This window comes from Triturus cristatus, chromosome 4_1 (genome assembly GCF_964204655.1).
Source record: "Triturus cristatus chromosome 4_1, aTriCri1.1, whole genome shotgun sequence".
In the NCBI taxonomy this organism is placed as follows: domain Eukaryota; kingdom Metazoa; phylum Chordata; class Amphibia; order Caudata; family Salamandridae; genus Triturus; species Triturus cristatus.
Genome location: NC_140585.1, coordinates 233693320 through 233716883, shown reverse-complemented (window position 1 = coordinate 233716883; position 23564 = coordinate 233693320). Strand labels below are relative to the sequence as shown.

The following is a 23564-nucleotide window of genomic DNA, read 5'->3' as shown; positions in this document are numbered from 1 at the left end:
TCCTTGAAACCTATCTCAAGAGACCCCCTACTATCCCTAAGGCCAAGGGGTGGTATTTCCTTATTTCTTCGGTTAGTATTAGTTATATAATTTGTACATTGCATAATAATTTGCAAATGTATTTTGTTCCTTCACCTATCCACTCCTCATGTGCATTTAGACAATTGATATGAGTTTGATACTTTTTGCATTGATATATGTTTTTTCTCTCTTTCCTCGTGAATAATATATTGCTTGCATTGTGATTTCTGTATATGTATGAGCTTTTATTCTTACCTTATTTGGTGATAAAAAGAATTAACTTTACACTGAGTTAGTGGTTATTTAAATATTAATAGATAGATAGATAGTTGTTATTATTATTACTATCAATCTCTCCACTTTAGGTCCATTTTACAAAGGAAAGAAGTTGTTATGCAGGCTCATTTAGTTATCTAGAATTAATATATACAAGCCTGTATAATGAAACACTGATTTATTATTTAGTCGTTGTTGACTAAATAATTTCAGCGGCAGTTCAGCGGATTTCATGTTGGGGGTTGAGTTTTTCTTGTGTGTTAGTGGGCCCGTTTTTGAACGTGTTGTTTTTGTGAAGTTATCGATTATTGATCCCTGATTGGCACTGGATCAGTTTTTGGTAGCAGAGGATGGTTAATTATTGATTAGTTTGGTACTAATTATTGATTATTTGTTTTCTAACATGAAGAGTTAGTGTTTTGTTCTATGTTGTTTGAATTGCAGGTATGGAGTTACCTGAGATCCCGGGATAATGTATTTAGCCTGAAGTAGGCAGAAGAATAGTGTGGATAAGTTATCACACTGGAGAAGTACTTTGTCTGTTGCCATAATACTGAACAGCGAGAGGCTGTAGGTGTTATATTAGGGAATATTCGTATGGGGGTAGATTTTTGTGAGTTATAGCGAAAGGTCCACTTCCGAAACTCTAGCCTTATCCCCAGGGGAGTAACAAGACCTTTTTAAATAAAGTCCTCTTGTGAAACTTTGGCCTAAGCCCTAGAGGAGTACCAAGTCTGCCTGTTGCTTGTTTGGGTGTAGAATAGCGCTGGTCGTTGTTTTACTCGAAGTGTAAGAATCTCTCGTTTGAAGTTAAAACTATCTCTTTATTTAATGGAACAGATAAGGTAGCATTGTTTTACGTTGTTATTATCAAGATTTTGGTTAAAAAAAACTAGAAAATACATTGTTGTATTATTTTTATTATTTTGTAAAGGGAGGGTCTGTAGAAAGGAGTAATACTGACGTCAGAAAAAACAGAGCTGGCTTTGATCAGATAGCGGGAGCTTAGAGAGCTGTAATTGGTTGATTCTCGTGAGCTGTGTTGGTATTGGTTTAGATATTGCTTACGTAGGAGTGCTCTGATTGGTTGGTTGGTGTGAGTTGTGCTGGTATTGGACGATTGTTAACAAATAGAAATCACAGTAGTACAAAGAATTGTTTGTTCATTGAGTATATTTTTTAGTGTAAAGACTTGAGAAAATAAAGTTGATTAATAAGATAAAGGATTTCTTTAAGAAAGATAAACCAATTGTGACTAGAGAGGGAGTTCTCGTACCACCTCCAAATACGCCTGCTTCTTTTATGATGTTAGAATGTGGTTATCACACGTGTACCTGGTTAAAGATTTTGATGAAATATACAGAAGGTGATGGTATTTTGGCTTTCCCAGAGCATGGTACATTTAATGTAAGGATTCTACAGAATCTAAGACATCGAATAAATTCTTTACAACCAAGACCTAGACCTACTCAGTATGAAGCGCTTGAGGAATGGTAGTTTGAGGCATTTGAGCGAGTGAGGTATAGGAGTGGAAGAAGATATAGAAATATGTTTCCTAGATATCCTTTTGAAAATCGAGAAGAAAGATTAAAAAGCTTGAGAAGAGCTGTAGTAACAGAGGGTTTATATCCAGTTCTAGTTGTTGATGAGTCGACTGGAGGCAAATGTAAAGAGAAAACGAAAAATTTGGAGGCATCGAATTTGAATTTTGAGGATTCGGATGACGAATTGTTAGATGACATTTTGACAAAAAGACCTCCACCATATCAAGATAGTCCGAAAGAGACAGTTCCAAATGCACCCTTAATGGGAACACCACTAAATCCCCAGATTCTGCATGTTCCAGGAGTTACTAGAGTAGTACAGGAGAATGAAGTGGATATGTTGACTAAAGCAAGAGAGGAGTTGACTCAGAAAATTAATCAATTGAGTTTGAATGCAGAAGCATTGACAGTACCAGTAACGATTGGTCCCATAGTTCCATTGTATGGAGATAAACAGAATATATTGAAGGTACATACATTAACAGTTCTGATGAATGGTGTTAGGAATAAAGTAGTGATGGTAGCTAATCAGGTTGAACAGGTTGAGTCAAATACCTCATTGATTGATATTCCAGTTTGTGAGTTGATAACTGAAACTCCAAAAATGAGTGCACAAATAGAGCCAAGAAAAATAGTGCAGAGTGTTACTCCAGCGTCAGGGAGTTCAATGGGTCCTTCGCCAAATGAGTTAGACGATTGGATAAGGGGAATAGACGAGCTAAAACCTCAACCACAAAGTATAGATGTGAGTAAATTGAGAGTGGATCTGGAAGAAATTATTATTGGTACAATTAGTCCAGACAGATTAGGTACTTATCGAGATGAAGAGTTGTTATTCTTATGTAAAAATATTACTTGGAAAGCAAGGAATCTTCGTGAGAAATTAGCAGAGGCTGCTTGTGAATATAGAGAAGTCAAAGGTATTACAGAAAACGCTTAGAATAGATTTCTCTGATAAGGACTTAGAGAGTTTGAATGCGTCTGGTAAAAGAGTTCAGATAAAAGAGTTGATGATTACTTTGAAAAAATGGGGAGATGTAGAATGATGGAAAGGTAGATGGGCGAAAAAGAAAGAAGAAGCGAATACTGATAAAAATGCGTCATTATTTCCATTGAGAGAGACAGAGCAAGCTGAAAGGGTGTGTCCGATGAGAGAAGTTCCAGGTGGTGGATATGTTCACGTTCCTTGGACGAGACATGATATATTGTCTTTTACAGATGACTTTTCTGGATTGAGGGAGAAACCAGTCGAGAGGTACAAACAGGTTGAGAGGTTTGTGAAAGTTTCAAAAGTTCTGGTGTAAGATTTGGATGGTTTGTTTGAGATTGTTGTTCCAGCTGATTTGTGGACTGAGTGTAAGATTACTGTAGATTGGCCTAAAGATGAATATCCAAGAGATCCAAAGACAGGAGCACCTTCTGATGAGGTGATAGAAAAGTACAATCAGGTAATTACTTACCTGAAGAGTAAAATTTCCCCCAAAAGAAATGGATTGGGTTAAAATAGACAGAACGACTCATGAGCCGAAAGAATAGGTACATGCATACTATGAAAGGTTGTTACAGGTGTTTAAACAGTACAGTGGGTTCGAGAATATTGGAGATAAGGACATGAGACATTTTGTATATCGTTTTGTGTTTGGATTAAATCTAGAGATTAGTAATATGATTGAGCAACATTTAATTTGGTGGCAAAGCAAGACGATAGATGCAATACTAAGGTATGCTAAATATTATAGTGACGATATTGAGTCGAGACATAAAATGTTGAAAGAGAAAATGATGTGGGCACAAGTAAAAGTAGCAGAGCAGCAGGAAGCGAATAGTGGCACTCAAACAGATTACCATATGAAGGGTGTAAATCAGAATGGTCAGGTATCTGGTGGTGGTGGCAGAGGTAGAGGTAAAATGAGTAAAGAGGATTTATATCCTTGTCATGCGTGCGGAAAGTTTGGACATTGGAGGAATGAGTGTAGATCTGTACAGAAGAGTAATGGGGTGAATCAAAATTGACATCCACAGATGCAGAATGAGGTGGTTGTGACTCAGCAACAGCAGCAGCAGGTAGTCACTCCACAGTTACAGGTGCCACAAGCTCCTATGCCAAATAATGTGAATGCTCAAGTACAGAGATACAGTGAGAATACTGGATTTCACACAGGTGAACAAGTTGGTAAGAATCAAAATGTGCAAATGGTTTCGCAATGCTTGTTGCAATGCAATGAAAATGATTCAGACTCATCTCAATGACGGTGCCTGAGGGGGAGGAAGAGTGTGTGCTTGGTGCAACTCTAGAGGTAGATCACTCAGGACCATTTCTTGATGGAAAAGTGGAAGGTAATGACATTACATTCCCAGTGGATACTGGTGCTACCGGTTCTACTGTGAGAGCAGCAGAAATTCCTAACCTACCCCTCTCGGGAGAAACTATCCAAGTTGTAAAAGTATCTAATAAGCATATTGGAACTCCAATAACAAAACTGACTGAAGTTCATATTGGTAGATACAGAGACATGCATCGGTTTGTGGTATGTGATATGAGTCCGGTGAACTTGTTAGGAAGGGATTTACTTTGTAAGATGAACTGCACCATCTATTGTACTCCGGATGGTATTGCGTTCCAAACACCAGATGAGGATGTTGCATTTAAGATGATGCTAGCAAAGCAAGGGACAGAAAAGGATGAGTTGTTTTCACTTCTCACTGAGAATGATTTGCCTACAGAGCTGAGAGATTCAGTGAGGTCTGATGTATGGGACTTCACGGGAAAAGAAATTGAATTCATGAAAGGTGTGGATCCTATAAAGGTCACAGTGAAACCTGATGCCACATATCCAAACACACCTCAGTATAAAATGAGTCCTGAAATAATAGCAGGAGTTTCTCCTGTAATTGATCAAATGATTAAACAAGGTATATTGAAAGAAATACTAAGCAGTCCTTGTAATTCTCTCTTAGCGCCCATTTTGTGTACTCTAGACATGATGGGACGTTTTGGTCTCCATTTCCTCCTCCTACCCCTGTCTTGGTGAGGACGCCCCCCTGCCCTGGGGGCTCGAGTGTCCGGCAAAGAAATAGAAAAAGGACCTACTCTACTCCCTCACACACGGTGGCCATATTGGAATGGAGCCCTGCACTCTGCTCGTACCTCCCTGGTAGTTCCTAACTTTTATCGTAATATAAGGATGTATACTTAGATCGCCGTATAAAATAGATGCGGACACTCCTCATTGTCTAAGCACATTTGGCAAGACAGATAGAAGATTTCGTTCAACTGCTTGATCCCTAGCTCCTCGCTCACGGTGCTCCCTAATGACTACTGACCTAACTGAACTACCTCATCTGGATAGCTTATTATCTAGAATGTTATTGGATTTTTTACATTACCTACCGACATACCTCCTCCTAATGCCCTTCCGTCCTAACTCAACTACCTCAGCTAGATCGCTTATTATCTTGAATGCTATTGTATTTTGTACATTACCTACGGACATAACGCATCCTAATGCTTTTAAATTTGAGTCCTAATATATTTCAGATTTCTAGATTGCTTATTATCTTGAATTGCCATTGTATTTTGTACATTACCTACGGACATAACGCATCCTAATGCTTTTTATTTTGACTTCTAGTGTATTTCATGTTACCTGCTGACCACTATTTTATATTCACATTACCTTTTTGACTGACTTCGAGTCCTGGAGCCTCTACAGCCAATCTTCTTGCACTTAACTTACGAAATATCTGCTCCCTAAATTAAGCCTTACCTGCTGCAAGACACTTTAAACCTAGTGCACAATGGCCGACCAAACTGACCTACCTCATCTTGATTGCTCAATACTTTAAATTTCTATTGTATTCTCCACTACCTGCGGACCACTAGCTGTATTCCTCTAAACACCGTTCTGACCTTGAGGGGTTATTTGTACGAGGCTGATTGTCCATCCCAGCAAGGTGAGACAACTGACCAACCCCGTCCTGATCGCCCAACTACTATTCCTCATTGTGGTTTCCCTCTTTTGGCTGAGAATGTAATTATTATTACCTGTTTTACCTACTGCTCACAATTTATTGCCTGTATCACCACTGTGTTCTCCCTTATTGGCCATATCTGTAATCATTATTTGTTTTACCTTTTGTGAACGATGTATTGCCTGTAATACCACTGTGTTCTTCTTATGAAGTCCCATTGAGGCTTTCTGCTCCTACTCTGACCATTCCACCTCCCTATATTCTACACCCCCACTACCGGCACTGGACCTAATCTCTCACCTACACCCTGCTCCTACCCTGTCCCTCCAACCTTTATACGTTCTACTCCTTATCCACCCTCCCTCCTCCTTCCCTTGCACCCGCCCCCTTTCTTTATCACTATGCCCCCCCTCTCACACCCCTACAATGCAACTGACCACAATCCTAACCCACAGGACTCACCCATCACGAGACATGGCCTGAATTCATGGTTCATCCTATACCCCCCTAATGTCTCCAAAAACGCCAAGAAAAAATTTAAACACAAACTGCTTATTGTTCACCATGAAACTCTTTTTGTCGATAACTACTGTAGCCTCTCTTCTTTAATCAAAACCAACTATATTATTTACTCCAAACGTCCCTCCAAATGGAAAAGCATCTTTCTCCACCACCTCCCCATCACTAAATCTTGTAAAATCCCATATGGTTTTAAATTGTCAACCTCCCCTTCTCTTGCGTTCCCCGGCGAAATAGACATCTCCATCTACAAATCCGGTAACATCCTCATCCAAGCTTCTGAAAATCACCTCACCATTTTCGAACAAAACGCCCCCCATCTGCCCCCCTATACAGGTTGTTATTCCCCCTCCTCTCGACTCCTTACCATATCAAAGCACCGATCACGACTCCAGACACTCCACCTCTGCAAACTCGGTCCTCTCCTCGCCCACCATTCAGAAAACACCCCTCCACCGCCCCGGCCTCCCAACTCCCACAATCCACAGACCGCTCCCCCCTGGCAAACCTGATCCTTCTCCTTCTCCTCCCCCAACCCCCTTTCTCCTTCACCCCCTACCATCACGTTAACTCAGACTCTATCTAACATTGAAAGCTCTCTCCTAGCCCTATCATTTGAACTCTCCCTGCTCAGGGAAGATCTTAACATGTCGCACGAACTTGATCAACTCCGGAAAGATTTTAATTCCCTCTCCTCTGAAGTCCGTCTTAACCTCTCGATCCTCCCTAGTCGTGACTCACCTAACACCTCCAAATCACAAAATGGAGATTCGTTCCCCGCTGCAACTGTTCCAATAGGCCCTCCCGTGCCGTGTCCCCTCTATCCCCCTCAGACCTACTTGACCTCTGTAACTCTTACATCCCTAATTATGCAGCTGACCCCCCCAACCCCCAATCTACCATCTCAGTGATCTTGGGGACGAGTAGAATCCCTTCATCCCCCATCCCCTCAGACCACCTACTCAACTTACCACTATCCGAACCTGCCCCCCCACAACCAACCTGATACCCCTTACATGCATGCTAATTAACTGCCGCTCAGCTGTTCGGCATGCAACTGAAATTGCTGAAACCATCCTCGGCGAAGACATCGACATTGCCTTCCTCACGGAAACTTGGCTCAAGGACCACTCTACTCTTATCCTCGACCTACTGTCCCCCCAGGTTACTCCATACTCAGGACAGGTAGACACAATAAAGTTGGAGCTGGCCTAGCCATCATCGACAAAAATAAACTCCAAATCTCGCTTGTTAAAAACACGGACCCCATTACTTCCGAATACCTAGGAGCTGAACTTAAAATCCAGGGTGCCCCCCCCTATTCGACTACATAACATTTACCATCCTCCAGGGGAATCCCTTCCCTTCGCAGAGGAACTTTCCGACCTCCTCTCCCAATCTTCACTCTCCAACTCAAAAAACCTCTTCCTTGGTGACTTCAACCTCCACTGGAATGACGGCAAAGACCCTGCAATCCACCTCCTCTCAAATCTCCTTGAGATCAATGACCTTAAACAAATCTGTCACTCTCCAACCCACGCCAAAGGGGCCACTCTTGATGCCATCATCACCAATGATGATTTGGCCTCCCTTACCAACATCATCCCTATTGACTGGTCCAACCATCACCTCATTATCTTCTCGATCAACACCATGACCCCCCCCCACACACGTAAAAAAAGCTCCAAACTCAAGAAACTGACCAGAAACTTTCCCCTTATCCCCCCCGGTGAATTAGAACTGAAAATCAAAACTCAACTCCTGCTACCCCCCCTCCCAAAATGCTAACGCCCTCACCAAACATTATAATAATTCAGTCACAGAGTTCCTAGACCAATTGACCCCCCACAAACTTAAAACCCAAAGAAACATTCCCTCCAAATCCTGGTACAACACTGATCTCAACAACGAAAGGCGCTCTCGTAGACAATCTGAAAGAACATGGAGGCAACACCCGTCCCTATCTCATCTAGCCCTCCTCCGTTCTGATAGGTCCAATTACAAGAAAAACATCCTCAATGAAAAATCCGCCTTCTTCCGAACACAGCTTGATAGGGCCAAAAATAGACCTAGAGAACTTTTCATCATCAAAAACCAAACATCCTCTGCCCCCCAAAAGCTAACTTCCACTAAGGAGAAATGTGAAAATATTGCTAAATTCTTCTCTGATAAAATCACCAAAATTGACCAATCCTTCATCTTAAACCCTCTCCCTCTTCACCCTCCACCTTCTCCCAACTTTACCCCAGTTTCTCCGCCCCATCCAAATCATCCCCCTGTTCCTACCCATCTCCCATCCGCTCCCCTCCATCCAGAACCCATCCTTCTCTCCCCCAGCAACTTAAAAACAACGCCTCCTGGCAGAACGTTATCCCTGTGACTGAACATGAAGTCTATAACATCATCACTAAGCTGAAACCATCCTCCCACACCAAAGACCTTATGCCCCCTAACCTTGTCCAAGACCTTAAACATATCATAGCCTCTTTTTGGACCACCATTATTAACTCCTCCCTGGCCTCGGGGTGTGTTCCTGCCTCCCTCCAACTGGGGCAAATTCTCTCTCCTGCTCTCTTTAACCTCTTCATGGAACCCCTCACCCTAATACTCAAACGTGGAGGAATCAATTACCACCTCTATGCCGATGACACGCAACTTTACTATAAGATCAAATCCCACTCTGATATCCTCCACCTTAATGAAACTCTGTCCAAGATCCAATCCTGGTTCCTCCACAACCATCTCAAACTTAACCCCAAAAAAACATCTCAAACTTAACCCCAAAAAAACTGAAATCATTCTCTTCTCGCCTAAAACAACCCACTCCCCACACAAGACTGGATCTCCAATCGTATTGCTCTTAACTGCTCTCTCACCACTTCTAACTCAGTTAAATCTCTTGGCATCACCATTGATAATGGCAGTGGCCTTGGCCAGATTAGATTACGGAAATGCTTTATATTCAGGATTGCAAGTCCAACTCCTAGCAAAACTCCAGTGTTTGCAGAATGCCGCCGCAAGGCTGGTGCTCACAATAACTAGATCGGAACCAGTAGGCTACAGACTGAGTAGCCTTCAATGGCTTCCTATGGGGAAGAGGATCAGGTTTAAATCATTGTGTCTGGCTTACAAAGCCTTGCATGGGATGGGACCACAATTCATGAGAACCCATCTGAATTGGTATATGCCGGCTAGAAGTTTGAGGTCAGCCCACTCAAAAACTCTGCAAGTTCCTAAATTCAAGCAGATGAGGTGGGGAGGGAGAAGTTTCTTGCTACGTACTGTCAAGGACTGGAACCTACTCCCCATCACGATAAAATGCAGCCCTTCGCTCCTGCATTTTAGGAAAGCCGTAAAAACATGGCTTTTTACCTGCTAAGACAATACATATAAGTACAACTCCTCATTACGCATCGGACATAGCGCCAAGCCCCCTCGGGCAATCGTGTGCTTTAGAAATACCAAATCAAATCAACTCAAATAATTGCCTTGCCCTCAACCCACATATAAAGTCATCAGCAAAAGGAGCTCTCTTCACTCTCCGTCATCTGAAGAAAATTAAACCCTTCATCCCGGCTGAAGACTTTAAAACCATTATCCAATCACTGGTCTTGTCGAGGATTGACTATGGTAACGCTATCCTCGCCGGGACTCCAAAAATTCACCTTACTCTACTCAAATCGGGGCTCAACCTAGCTGCTAGACTCATCTCTGGCTACAAACGTTTCGACCACATCTCCCCCGCCTTGAAAACCCTCAAATGGCTCCCTATCGAAGGCAGATCCTCCTAAAGGATTGCTTGTATCACACACGAAGCCCTTCACCAAAATACTCCACGCTACCTCTCTGACAAACTGCACAAAGCACGCTCGCCTGACCGACGAGGAACACCAACGCCTTCATTCTTGTCCCCCCTGTTAAAGAAGAAACGCACACAAGTTCGCTCCTTCTCAGGAAACGCTCCCACCATCTGGAATTCTCTGCCTAAAGACCTACACTGCAACCCCTCCTACTCTAATTTCAAAAAAGAACTCAAAACATACCTCCTCCACAAATACTGGGATCCATAATTTTTCCTACCTCTGATTCTGTTCTCATGCTCAGCACCCCCATCAGGGTCCCCTCTATTTCCCCTTAAAGTCTATCCACCCCACCCTCTCCTTCAAAGCCCCCCTCCCACTCGCTACTCTTTCCCCACCCAATCACCCTCCCTGTTCTCTGTATTCATATATGACCTCTTACCACACGCACAACCTCCCACTGAAACTCTAACCCCTTTTTCCCTATTCTCCCTGTCTACCTCTCATCCCTTCTCTCTCACCCTCTCCCACCTACCCTAAACTTAGTTTGAAATTCCCAAGTTAACTAACTGGATTTCTCTTGTAAATAACATTCTTCTTCTTATTAATTTGTATGCTCTCTTGGCTATATGGACTTTTTGTGCAATGTTTATTATTATCATGTGTTCTTGTATACTGTATCTCCTCACATTCCTGTAAAGCGCTCTGATACCTCTGGGTCTAGCCAGCGCTATAGAAAACCTTTAAAATAAAAATAAAATAAAATAAATGATTAAACAAGGTATATTGAAAGATATACTAAGCAGTCCTTGTAATTCGCCTACTATGGGAATTAAAAAGCCAAGCGGAAAATATAGAATAGTGCACGATTTAAGGAAAATTAATAAAATTGTTATACCCTCTACCAAATGCAGCAGTGATTCTTTATCAAATTCCCTGTGACGCAGAGTGGACACATTCATTGATCTGTGTCAAGCGTTCTTTTCAATTCCTATACATCCGGATAGTCAATATATATTTGCATTCTGGTTCGGAGACCGTGTTTTGGCATGGTGCCGAGTTCCTCAGGGGGACACAGAGAGTCCCGCAATCTTTGATAACATTTTTTAAAAAGTGTCTAGAGACTTTGATTATGCCAGAAAAATCAGTATTGGTTCAGTACATTGATGACCTATTGGTGGCATCAAAAACACGAGAGGCATGTGTGACAGATACAATTGCCTTATTGAACCATTTGGCAGAAGGTGACCATAAAGTATCACCAGCAAAATTACAATTTTGTAAGTAGGATGTCCAATTTTTGGGACACAAGATAGAGAAGGGAGTCAGGAAAGTGACACCAGAGAGGATCAGTATGATTCAACAAATGAGTCCTCCTAAAACTCAGAAAGAAATATGAATGTTTTTGGGAATGGTTGGATACTGTGGACAATGGATCAATGGTTTTTTATGGATCGCAAAACCCTACAGAGGTTGACACACAAACATGTGACTGATCCGATTGAATTGGATGATGAAAGTATGAAAGCTTTTATTGAGTTACGAGACAGTCTTTGTCAAGCACCTGCATTGAGTATGCCAGATTATACAAAGGATTTTGCATTGTACCGTTGTGAGAGAGATGGGTGTGCATTATCAGTTTTGACTCAAAAACATGGAATGGCACGACGTCCAGTGGCATATTTTTCTGCTACTTTGAATTCAGTGGCTGCAGCCTTACCAGGTTGTTTGAAAGAATTTGCTGCAACTTGTGTGAGTCTGGAACAGAGTGAATCGATTGTGATGGGATATCGAGTTAAAGTATATGTTCCACATTCAGTTGAAATTCTTTTGACAAGAACTCGGACTCAGCATATGACTTATAGTCAGCTGACCAGGTATGAAAGAGTGATTTTGGGTGCTGAGAATGTGACAGTGGTGAGATGTACGATGATTAATCCTGCAACACTGTTGCCTAGTCCTTTTTGTGAAGAGGTTAAGGATGAAGTGAATTATGATTGTTTGGATCTGACAGAGATGTATACAAAACCAAGGCCGGATATCAAGGATAGTCCACTTGAGGAATCAGATAGTGTGATGATTGTTGATGATCTTGTCTGAGAAATGAAGTGGTGCATTGAGTTCTGCCTATGCAGTATGTACAGTGGCTACAGTTTTAAAATCATCCTGCCTAAATGGGGTCAAATCTGCACAAATTGCTGAACTAATCGCTCTGATTAGAGCTTGCAAAATTGGCAAAAATCTGAGATTAACCATATATACTGATAGTCAATATGGTTTTGCAATGGTCCACGATTTTGGGTAGCTATGGATGCAAAAGGGACTTCTGACTTCTTCAGGTTCTCCGATTAAAAATGGCAAAAATGTAAAATATTTACTGGATGCCTTGCAATTGCCCAAAAAGATTGCAGTGGTAAAATGTTCAGCACATAAGTCAGGAAATGATTATGTGACGAATGGTAACATATATGCAGACCAAATAGCGCATTTCTGTGCACTAAATTCAATTGCCATCAACAGAAGGGTGGAAAAAGAAAATACTAATTGCCACTTGATGTATTCTTCACTAGAATCTTGGAATTAAATTAGGCAGTTGCAAGATGAGGCAAGTGATGAGGAAAAAGAACTTTGGATAAAATCAGGTTGTACAAGGAGAACAGAAGATGAGCTGTGGGTGTATACAGATGATAGGCCAGTCATGCCAGATTGCCTACTTTCCCAGATGGCAAGAGTATACCATGGAATTGCACATGTTGGAAGAGATGCAATGATTAGGTTCTTCAAGCAGTCATGGTATAACCCTAAATTTAAGGTCATTGCAGAGAGCCTATGTCAGAGATGTGCCATCTGTCAGCAGCAGAATCCAGGTAGAAAGGCAGTTGTTAGTTGGGGACGAATTGGAAAAGCAGCAGGACCATTTACAAGACTCCAACTAGACTTCATAGAGTTACCTCCATGTAACAAATTAAAATATGTGTTGGTTGTTGTTTGTTTATTTTCACATTGGGTAGAGGCTTATCCTACAAGAAGGAATCACAGCCTTACCGTAGCTAAATTGCTTTTGAGAGAACGTATTCTTAGGTACAGATTTCCAGTCACTTTAGATAGGGGAACACATTTTAACAATGAGATAATTCGGATGATTTGCGCAGCATTGCAAATTGAACAAAAGCTGCATTGTGCCTATCGACCAGAGGCTTCTGGAATAGGAGAGCAGATTAATGGCACTATAAAATCTAGATTGGCATAGGTATGTGCATCCACAACAATGAAATGGCCTGATGCTTTACCTCTGGTATTGATGAGTCTTAAAAGCATCCCTGATAAAAAAGACTGCATTGTGTCCACATGAAGAGCAATGAGATAAGCGATTGTACCAGCAAACAAACTGATGAATATTTCTGATGATCTAGTGCTTGATTATTGGCAGATCTGGTGCTTTCTGTGTCTCGTCCGGTTGGAGAAATTGCAACCACAACACACACGGATCAAGCACATGATTTGAGTCCTGGTGAGTAGGTTCTCATCAAGAAACACATGAAGAAGTTGTGTTTAGAACCCAAGTGGCATGGACCATACCAATTCATTTTTGTGACAACAACAGCAGTGAAGTATGGTGGCTTACTAAACTGGATTCATGTGAGCCATGAAAGGAGAGTCCCAAGTCTGCTTGAAAACGGTGAACAGCGACTGGTAAAAGAAAAGACGAAACCAGAAGCTAGAGGTTGTGAAGACAAAGAATCTAGAGTGACAGATTCTGATGAGCCTGTGGATGATGAACAACCGAGCACAAGCCAAGTAAAGTGGGCACCAGCTACTGGGTCTCGAAAGACTGCTGTTGAGAAAGAAAAGGAAAAAGTTACAGAAGACAAGGAGCAAGTACAACAAAAAGACGGGCTGAATAAAAGAACCTGTGAATCTGAAAAGGAGGTTGAAGAAGAGGTTCAAGCAAAAACAGCAAGAAAAGGAGACAATTGGCCAAGTGGAGTGAAAAGAATGAAATACACTCTTGAAAAGAGAAGGCCAGAGCAAATAAATGAAGTCTCAAGTCAAACTGAACAAGAAGAATTAGAAAAAGGATTAGTAAGAAGTGAACGTACATGATCTTGGAAGAGATTGAGAACGTTGATCAAATAAAGAAAGAAGATGGTAATGGTACTGAGCAAGTTGATAAAAGCAAATTAAAACCTCCTTAAAAAGAACTGTGAAAAGATTAAGGTGAATAAATTCCAGTCGAAATAAGCTGAAAAATAAAGAAGAATTGAAAATAATTGAAAGAAACCTGAAAAGACTCTGATAAAAAAAGAGGAGGATACACTAGCATAGGGTTTTTTGAATTTTCTAGTAATTGTTTAATTTCTTTTTTCAGAGTTTTTAGAGTTTTTTAGATATTTGTCTAGTTTTTCATTTTTTGTAGTATACAAAATGGCAGAAACTACAGTGACTGAACATCCAAAACCTAGTCTAAAACCTAGGTGTATTTAAGCTTGCTTATGTAGTGTCTTACTATTAATATTATTGTGGTTGATACTAACTGTCATTGTTCCTGTATTAATGGTGACTAATAACAAAATAATACTAATAATATGATAAGTGAAAGAGGGAATGCTGTAACTAAAATACTTAATACTAATATAGAACAAATATATGAAAGTATTTATCATCAGGATAAATCGATTAGTGATTTTTCGTTAAATGTTTTCACAAAACTACTGTATGAGTATGTTGACACGATGGATGTGAGTGATTGTTATGTCTGCAAGCAATTACCTTTGTCTGTCTCAGAGGGTGTGACTTACCATCATCTACCCTTAACATATGGTGTGTCATGTAGTGTACTAACCAGCTTATTCTATGTAACAGCAAAGTTGGAGTTCTACTACTCAAATAAGGATTTAGTATTGTCTGAAATTCCTATTAGAAAGGATTTGAATAGGGTAATTAGTAATCGAAGAGCAGAACATATGGGTGAGTTTTTTCATATTACTCGGACACTAGATATAGTATATGCTCATAGAAATAATCTAACTTGTAGTCTGCAAACTGAAGAGAAAGATTTTATCAATATGGTAGAAGAAACAATACAGGATTTTCAAAGAAAAGCTGCTGAATAGGGGTCACATGTTCCACCATGGGCTTTTAGAGAGGGAAAGTACAAGAAGGGTGAGACGTATGCTGCAATGTCGCTGGATTGGCATCATAAAGGGAAACTTTGCTTGCTTAGACTAAAAACAGACTATAACAATTATTTCATTAGTACTAGTGAATGTGAACATACTTTCTTAATAACGTGCGGATGGGGATTGAAAGTAGGAACTGATCCTTTTTTTCCATTAATTTATTATGTGTGTGGTAAAAGTGCCTACTATAGGTTGTCTGCACATTGGTATGGTAGTTGTTATTTTGTTTTCCCCAAGGTTTACCATGTAAATAAGAATAATAAGATTAATTAAATGAAACATAGACTGAGAAGTAAAAAGAGAGAAAGTTTTTCAGAAATAGTAGGTGATATTTTTGGTGCACTGATACCTTCAATTAGGGTTGTTCTAAATTCGCACAAAATTTGACAATTATCTACAGTGGTTGATCTTTTATCAATAGATACTGCTTGTGGGTTCTTAATGTTTGATACTGAAATGGTTGCAATTAGATCAATGGTTTTGCAAAATCGACTTGCCCTTGATATCTTATTAGCGAAAGAGGGTGGAGTCTGTGGCATGTTGAAAATCCAACACGGCTGTACTTATATTCCAGACAAAAGTAAAAATCTAGAAGGGTATATTAAAAATATTACGAAATTACTTGAAGATTTGACCCAACTAGAGGTTGATGGTGTCTGAGAGAAACTTAATAAGAGTTTTTCATCTGCAGGGAAATGGTTCAATACATTTAGAAGTAGTTTATTAGGGAGAATACTAATACCAATCATTTCAATAGCTGCAGTGCTGTTATCAATTATGATGACATATAAATGTTGCAAATGTAGATGTGAGAGGAATAAAATGATAGAATTAGATAACAAACAAAAAGCATGAAAAAGAAAGAGAGATGTAATAGAATTAGAAGACATGAAAGGAGATTATTATAATAAAATGAAAAATGTAGACGAAAGAATGATAAAGAGAGAAAAGAGTACAGACCTTTAGATAAAAATAAAGTTGGCACTTGGTATGATGGGTATTTTGTGATGGCTCAAAATTGCCATCAAAGGGGGGAAATGATGGAGCAGGGTTTTAAGTACAAAACCTGCTCGAATTAATGCCCCAGTAACACTTAATAATTAATAGTGTGAAACGTGACTAACAGGCACCAACACAAACACAAGGGAAAAATGCTTTGCGCATGCATGCACTAATGTTACGACTAATGCATGAAAGACAAGGCTGCGTTTTCACTTTGCTTTAAAAGATTAATAAAAATGATGCTGCTTTTACTCACTAATGTTGTTGCTAGGCAAAATAACAGCGGGATAAGTACAATGGAGGGAGGTTAACAGTGAAAAGTATATTTGTGATATTAATAATGTTTGTGTTTTTTTTGCTTTAGAAAACATACGGGCCTAAAATTCTGCATGAACACTAGAGGGTTAATTCAGAAAATGGAACAAACTAAAATACTGAAATAGAGCACTGACAGAGAGTGGAGAGAAAGGCAGTAGCTGGCCTTCATTAAGGAATGCCGTGTGCCTGCCACAAGAGCAGAAAAGATGGCTTGGGACAGGAAAGAGATGTTTAAACTTCTTCAGTCGAAAGCGGCAGTTTCCGACACATGTAACAGTCTTTAGGAAATGTACGAACAGCATAATAAGAATGAATAGAAAACAAAGAGAGCATTTGAAAATGTGTTCGTGACTATGGTGGTGTGACAGAACACCCCCTGAATCAACCAATGAGAGACCAAAGTTTAGTGAATGTTTTAATTACTGTGGTTTGGATATGTAAGTTTTAGGGTATAACTGGGGTGCCTTTAGGGGTGTGGTTAGTTTGGCATTGGGAGAAGCTTAGAGGGAGATCGTCGCTGTCCGTCGGTTTGCTGAGGCTTACCTTTTTCCTGTTCCTGTCCTATAGCCAAGCTTTCTGATGATTTTGTTCCTTGAAACCTATCCCAAGGGACCCCCTACTATCCCTAAGGCCAAGGGGTGGCATTTTCTTATTTCCTGGATTAGTATTAGTCCGATAATTCATACATTGCATGATCATTTGCAAATGTACTTTGCTGATTGGCGCTGGATCACACCCATGGGTTTAGTGACTAAAACCTATCTGTAAACATTTGTAGACAGCGATTTGCACAAAATCGTATGCCTTCTCACGTCAGGTGTAACTAAAACAAATTATTTATTTTCTCCTCATTTTTCCTACTTTGCATGTGCGCTACATTGTACAGCACACATACAAAACAGGAAAAGTTTTAAAGGGTTACCTTCGAGTATAAAAACTATTCTTCACAGAACACACACACCCTTGCGCTATGGCTAAAGTGTATGTGCGTTGTCGCATGGCAGCCTAAAGGGAACCTGCGCAGGTAGAGATGAAAACAGTGCTGTATTTTAGTAGATCTGGTGCTGTTCTGATCTCTCCCTTTCACACAACACAGCTGCTTTGTGTGAATTGTTCATAAATCTGGGCCCTGGAGGTTAGCAACATTAATGATAATCCAATGGTAGAGAAGTACGATTTGTGAGCAGTGAATCTGCTAAACATATTCTCATGTAAATGGTCTACATACTGTTAATAAAATATCCATACCCGCTAATAAATGAAGAGGTTTCCGGGTTGCAAAATATAAAGGGAAAGTCTTCAATGGTCCTAAAAGGAGCCAGAAGTACATCACCAAATCAAGAAACACGCAGGGGAACCGGAGTGCAAATCGCTATGGACAGACAAACAACCATCCAGTCAGATGGAATCCACGAATGGTCTTGGCTACCCTACACTTTGAATGTACATCGTTCCTGATGATAACGATGTACCCCCCCTCGGTAAGGGGGGCACAAAATAATAAGGCAGTAAATCAAAAGGAGAAAAAGTTCACGATCTGCTCTTGGAACGTTCATGGTTTTAACGAAATGCAACAAGATCAAGAAACCCTTACCTATTTAAGTAATTTTAAAGTTATCCTGTTACAAGAAACATGGAACACTTCACCAAAGCACTTGGCAGGATACGAAGAATTCCATATAATGGCGGAAAAAACATCTAAGTACGGGCATCCAAGAGGGGGTCTGTCCACATACATGGCAACGGAAATTGACTGGAAATCGGTGGAAATGGATTCCGGAGAAAACTGGATCCAAATAATCAAAGTAGAAGAAAATGTTCCGGTACAAGGAGAAAGAGTTGGAGACAAACTAATAATCCTAAATATCTATATTCATCCAAATAAGGACAAAAAAGAGGAGAAATTGTCCACCCTAACAAACCTAATAAAAACACTTCAAGTCACACATCAACATCATGAGATGATAATATCAGGGGATTTTAATCACAATCTGACAGGAGAAAAGACGAATAAGAACAAGAATAACAATCAAAAGACGCGAAACAAGCTGGAAAAATTAGGCATGGTCATCCTAAATGGAAACACGAAGGGAGATCAACCAGCCAGTATCACCTTTTCCTGTGGGAAAAAAAAATCAATTATAGATTATACGATAATCAGCAAAGAGCTAATATCCCGGGTAGACAAGTTCCGTATCTTAATACGACCAGAGAGTGATCATTTCCCTCAAGAGACAGTCCTAGACTTAAATATTAAACTTAAGGAGCCTGTAGCTTCATTAGTGGCGTGGCCTGAAATATATAACTTAAGGAAGCTTAAATAGAGAGGAGCCATCATGGATGAGATAATGGATATGGTGAACGAACACATAAAGAATGCTGAGGAGTTAGCAGTTCAAACATCAAGTAACTGGGAGTAACTATGTGAATTACTGCTGGACAAATTCCCAGCAAAAATAGTATCCAAAGGTAATTATGGGTTTATCAAAGAGCCATGGTATACAACTCAGATGAGAAACAAAAAAAGAAATATCGCCAAAGAGGTAAGACAAAACGCACAAGCAATTAAAAGGGGAATAAAAAAAGATAGCGGGAAGATCCAAAAACTAAGAAAAGACTACAAGATGGAATGCAGAGTGGAAAAAAGAAAATATAGAGAAAAGTTATGGGAAGATCTGCTGTGGGCAAGCAAACTTCCAAATAGTAAAGAATTCTGGGGTATAATCAACAAATTAATGAAAGGTCACGGAAAGCAAAACACCATCGGAATCAGCGAAAATATTTGGCTAGAATACATCGATAAATTGTATAACCCCAAACTGGGATTAGAAAAGGTGGATGCAGTAAGGTCACCGAAAGTAAAGGAAAAAGTACTTAACACCATGGTAACCAGCATTAATATTGAAAATGGTAAAAACCAGTGCAGCTGGGAAGGAGATGACCAAATTTTGACAACTGTTAAACGCATAAAAACACTGATAAAAAATCTGAAAGCGGAAGGAGCAGCAGGTCCAAATGGGCTACCAAATGCCCTGTTCAAACGAGACCCGGAAGTTTGGGCAAAATACTTAACACCTCTTTTTAACCACATGTTCCGTAACAACAAGATCCCGCAATCCTGGAGTGGTAACCTGTTCCACCCAATTTACAAGAGCGGTATTAGAACAGAACCCGGGAATTACAGGTTGATCGCCCTGATCGACGTAGAGGCCAAACTCTATGCTTCATGCATCTTGGAACATCTACAAGAGTGGATAGAGGAAAACAATATTATCCCTAAATTCCAAACAGGCTTCAGACGGGGAATGGGCACCATTACTAATTTAACAGCCTTGACAATTCTGACGGAAAAGGCTGAAAGGAAAAGGGGAGCATTAGTGGCTTGCTATATAGATCTAAAAGCGGCTTTTGATAGAGTGCCGCGGGACCGCTTGTGGAAGAAACTGAAAGCATGGGGACTGCCACTACCACTGATACAAGCAATACAATCATCATACAGTGAAACATGGGCCACTGTAAAATTAGGGGACGGACAAAGAGTCTCCTCAAAAATAAACATTACAAATGGATTAAAACAGGGCTGTGTCCTTTCTCCAGGTTTATTTAATTTATATCTAGCTGATTTGAATCGCCACTTAGAACAAATAAACGGACACCCACCAAATTTGGCAAAGGAGCCGGTTCAATACCTACAGTATGCAGACGACATTGTCTTGGTAAGCCAGACTTCGATTGGGCTACAAAGGGCAATAAATAAACTAATAGATTACTTGGACGCTCAAGGTTTGGAATTGAATAAATCAAAAACCAAGGTGGTAAGACTAGCGGGCCCAAGACAAGGAAATTGTAAATGGTTCGCTAAGAACTCTCAAATAGAAGAGACAAGATCTTATAAATACTTGGGCATCAAAATGGCAAGAAATCTGTCAATGATGGAGCAGAAAAAGGAGATTACAGCAAAAGCCCAATCCTTAATATTCGCTTATAAACAACTATATAAGAATCTGGAAAGCCCTTCACATGGACACCTTTTAAAAATAATGGCAGCCCAACTGCTACCGACCCTGTCCTACGGCCTGGAAAGCTGGCATGGCCAAGAAAGTAACATCTTAAATAAGCTACAAACCAAGGTTTACAAAACGGTATTTAATCTCTTTAAAGGATCCTCTCCAGCACAAATCCGTTTGGAATTCGGACTACAGAATCAAGTATTCCAAAGGAAGGCAATCATGGTAAACTTATGCTGGAAACTCAGGGCGGCAGAACCGGGAAGTTTGAATAATTTATGCTGGTTGGAAATAAAGCAACAACTAGAGCAAAGACTCCCAAACTTGTGGGGGGGCCAATTGAGGATAGCTCTGGAAGAATTAAAGCTTGAGGGGCTTTGGAACAGCAAGTTGGAAAAGGCCACATTTAAACTAGCTTGCAAAAACAAAGCAAAAGCATTATCTTTCGTGGAGGACAAAAAGGAATTAGCGAGACGCCGCCATGCATGGGTCATAAGAAACTCTTATACACGGCTGAGACCTCAACCGTACCTAGCAGCTCACTTCAGATTGTCCTTAAAAAGGAGGTTCATGGCATACAGATTTGGAGAACATTGCACATTAGACTTAGTACCCACCTGGAAAAACAAGGATCAAGCCAAGGAATGTCGTTTATGTGGTTATTATAGCGAAACTTTGAGCCATATGCTGTGTGTCTGTGAAATAGTAAAGTTGGAAAGAAGGAAGATGCTGAGAACAGCTTTTAACGATTTAAAAATCCGCACCTGCAGACAGGCAGCAACAAGTTGGATGGGTGCCGCTTCAAACATTTTAATATGCAGGGGGACAAAATTTATGATAGTAGTAGAAAGCTTACTTTCAAAAGTGGGCAAAAACTGAAGGCATGATGCCATAAAAAGAACCAAGTAGACTTTTATGAATTGAAAATGTTTTTATAATGAAATGTGTTTTATATGCTTTATGGTTTGTGAAAACCAAATAAAGTTATTTTTTGACTGACTGACTGACTGGTCTACATACTGCCAATTGCCTGTGCTATGGCTGCATACAGAACTTAAAAAAAGAGAATTAGATACCTGCAGGGAGCAATATTGCTGGCTGTGGAACAGGACGAAAAGTGTCTGCCACACAGTTGACATTGATGTGTGGCCACATTGACATTTATTTACGGCAAACTATGGGTGAAGAACGCAGCCACGCCCATCTAGTCTGTCTGGCTTCGTATCCATTTAAAATTTGAGTCTCTCTCTGATAGGAAGAGTCAGAAATATCAGGACATTGGTAAACTTTCACCTTTATTCTGGGAGGTCTGGCCCCTCATCAACTCCAGGCTTCCTGCCTCTTGGACAAGAGTGGGTAAGATCTGCACTGCCGTTAGAGGTTTCATAGTCACTACCTGTGATCTCAGTCATGGCTCTCCCTCTGTGCCTGGATTTAGATGTCCATGGCAATAGCACACTGAACCTGAGTCATGGTCACTGAGTGCACCACAACATCAGGAGCCCTATCAGGGTTAAGTAAGGGAGCCAGTATTATTACGATTCACCAAGTGCACCTTCCATCTAGCGTGATTTGGACTGATAGTATTGTGATCAAAAATAGTTAGCTATAGTGCTGTTAGAGTAATTTTTTTAACCTGATTGAATTTCTGTTCATGTGGTGGAGTTGCTAATAATCATCAACTAATTGCAATCTCGACTCCTCTTTGCCACACGCAGCTGTGAAGAAAGTCTTACCTGATTGGTTGCTGGCTTATATTTTAGTCCTGGCTTGTTCAAGATGGCTTCCATCTGAGCGTGGTTGAAGTTGGAAATACCAATGGCCTTCACCATTCCTGCATCCATCAACTCTTCCATGCCCTTCAAGAGGTCAAATGAGACATGAGTGTCCATAAACCTCAACATACTGCAGTGATGAGGCGATCCCACAGAGCACAGATGGCAACCTGGCCACAGCCCCATATAGTCTAAAAGAGCCCTCTGCCTCAAGAAATGCAGTCCACAATCCAACTGTAATACAATAACACAACCAGTACAAGAGGCTCCTAAGTACAATAAGTATATTTATCCACATAGTCTGGAAAATTACCCTAGTAACAAAGAGTCCACAGGCAACAAATAATCCCACAATCCCATTAGCGCAAAAGATACACAACTTTACATAGCACAAAGTATTTACAAATACTCCCAATATTAACACCTACAATTCCACCACCCCAAAATATCTGCTGTCGCCCAGAAGCCACACTACCTCAGACCTATTTTCTTGCAAACCTCCCCACAAAGAGAAAGAACAAAACCGAACACCAAACAAGAAAGAACAATACAATTGCATACTGTACAAGGGCAGAATCTACTTGGAGCACATATTTGAACATGCAATTTCAGAATAAAAAGAGAATCGCCATTATTTCAAAGAATGCAATTGTGAGGTGACCATCATAGTTGGTTGAGAACCAAACTGGTAGAGATTTGAAAGAGGTAATTAAGAACTCACCAGTGAGTGCTATCTATTGATTACTAAATGTGGCAAAAGTGATTCTTCATTTGAAACAAACCCAACCACAACTTTTTTGGATTTCACACTTTCTCAGATGTCTTAAAGTGACATTATCACCAAAGTGTGCGTTCTGTTGCAACACCAAACATAGGTAGATGTCATAACCTAAAAATATTCGTAAGTAGGCAAGTGAAACAGAGGTCACGAACAACGTGAAAAGAATCAGTCTCGCTATGGGTCACTATAGACATCCACAGTTCATCCTTCACCAATAGTGGGACTCCTGGAGCAGCACAGCCTCCCCAATCCTACCTCCCAAGTCTCCAGAATGCTAGTGTTGCTCCTGATTGCATGCCCATTTTCATCAAGTGGGATCAGCTTGTCACCAGCCTGCCAAAGGAAAATAAAAACATTTCACACAAGAAC

At 40.4% G+C, this 23564-nt stretch overlaps 1 protein-coding gene across 3 annotated transcripts in view; it reads right to left on the bottom strand.

The window, feature by feature from the left end:
- LOC146854177 (aldo-keto reductase family 1 member B1-like) overlaps positions 1-23564 on the bottom strand; it is a 348624-nt gene that overhangs the window by 205006 nt on the left and 120054 nt on the right. For all 3 annotated transcript variants that reach the window (XM_085650520.1, XM_085650518.1, XM_085650519.1), the window contains 2 exons: positions 23451-23528; positions 22376-22498 (listed from right to left, as the gene is read on the bottom strand). In XM_085650520.1, coding sequence (XP_085506646.1) covers positions 22376-22498; positions 23451-23528 — 201 coding nt within the window. The remainder of the gene's footprint in view (positions 1-22375; positions 22499-23450; positions 23529-23564) is intronic.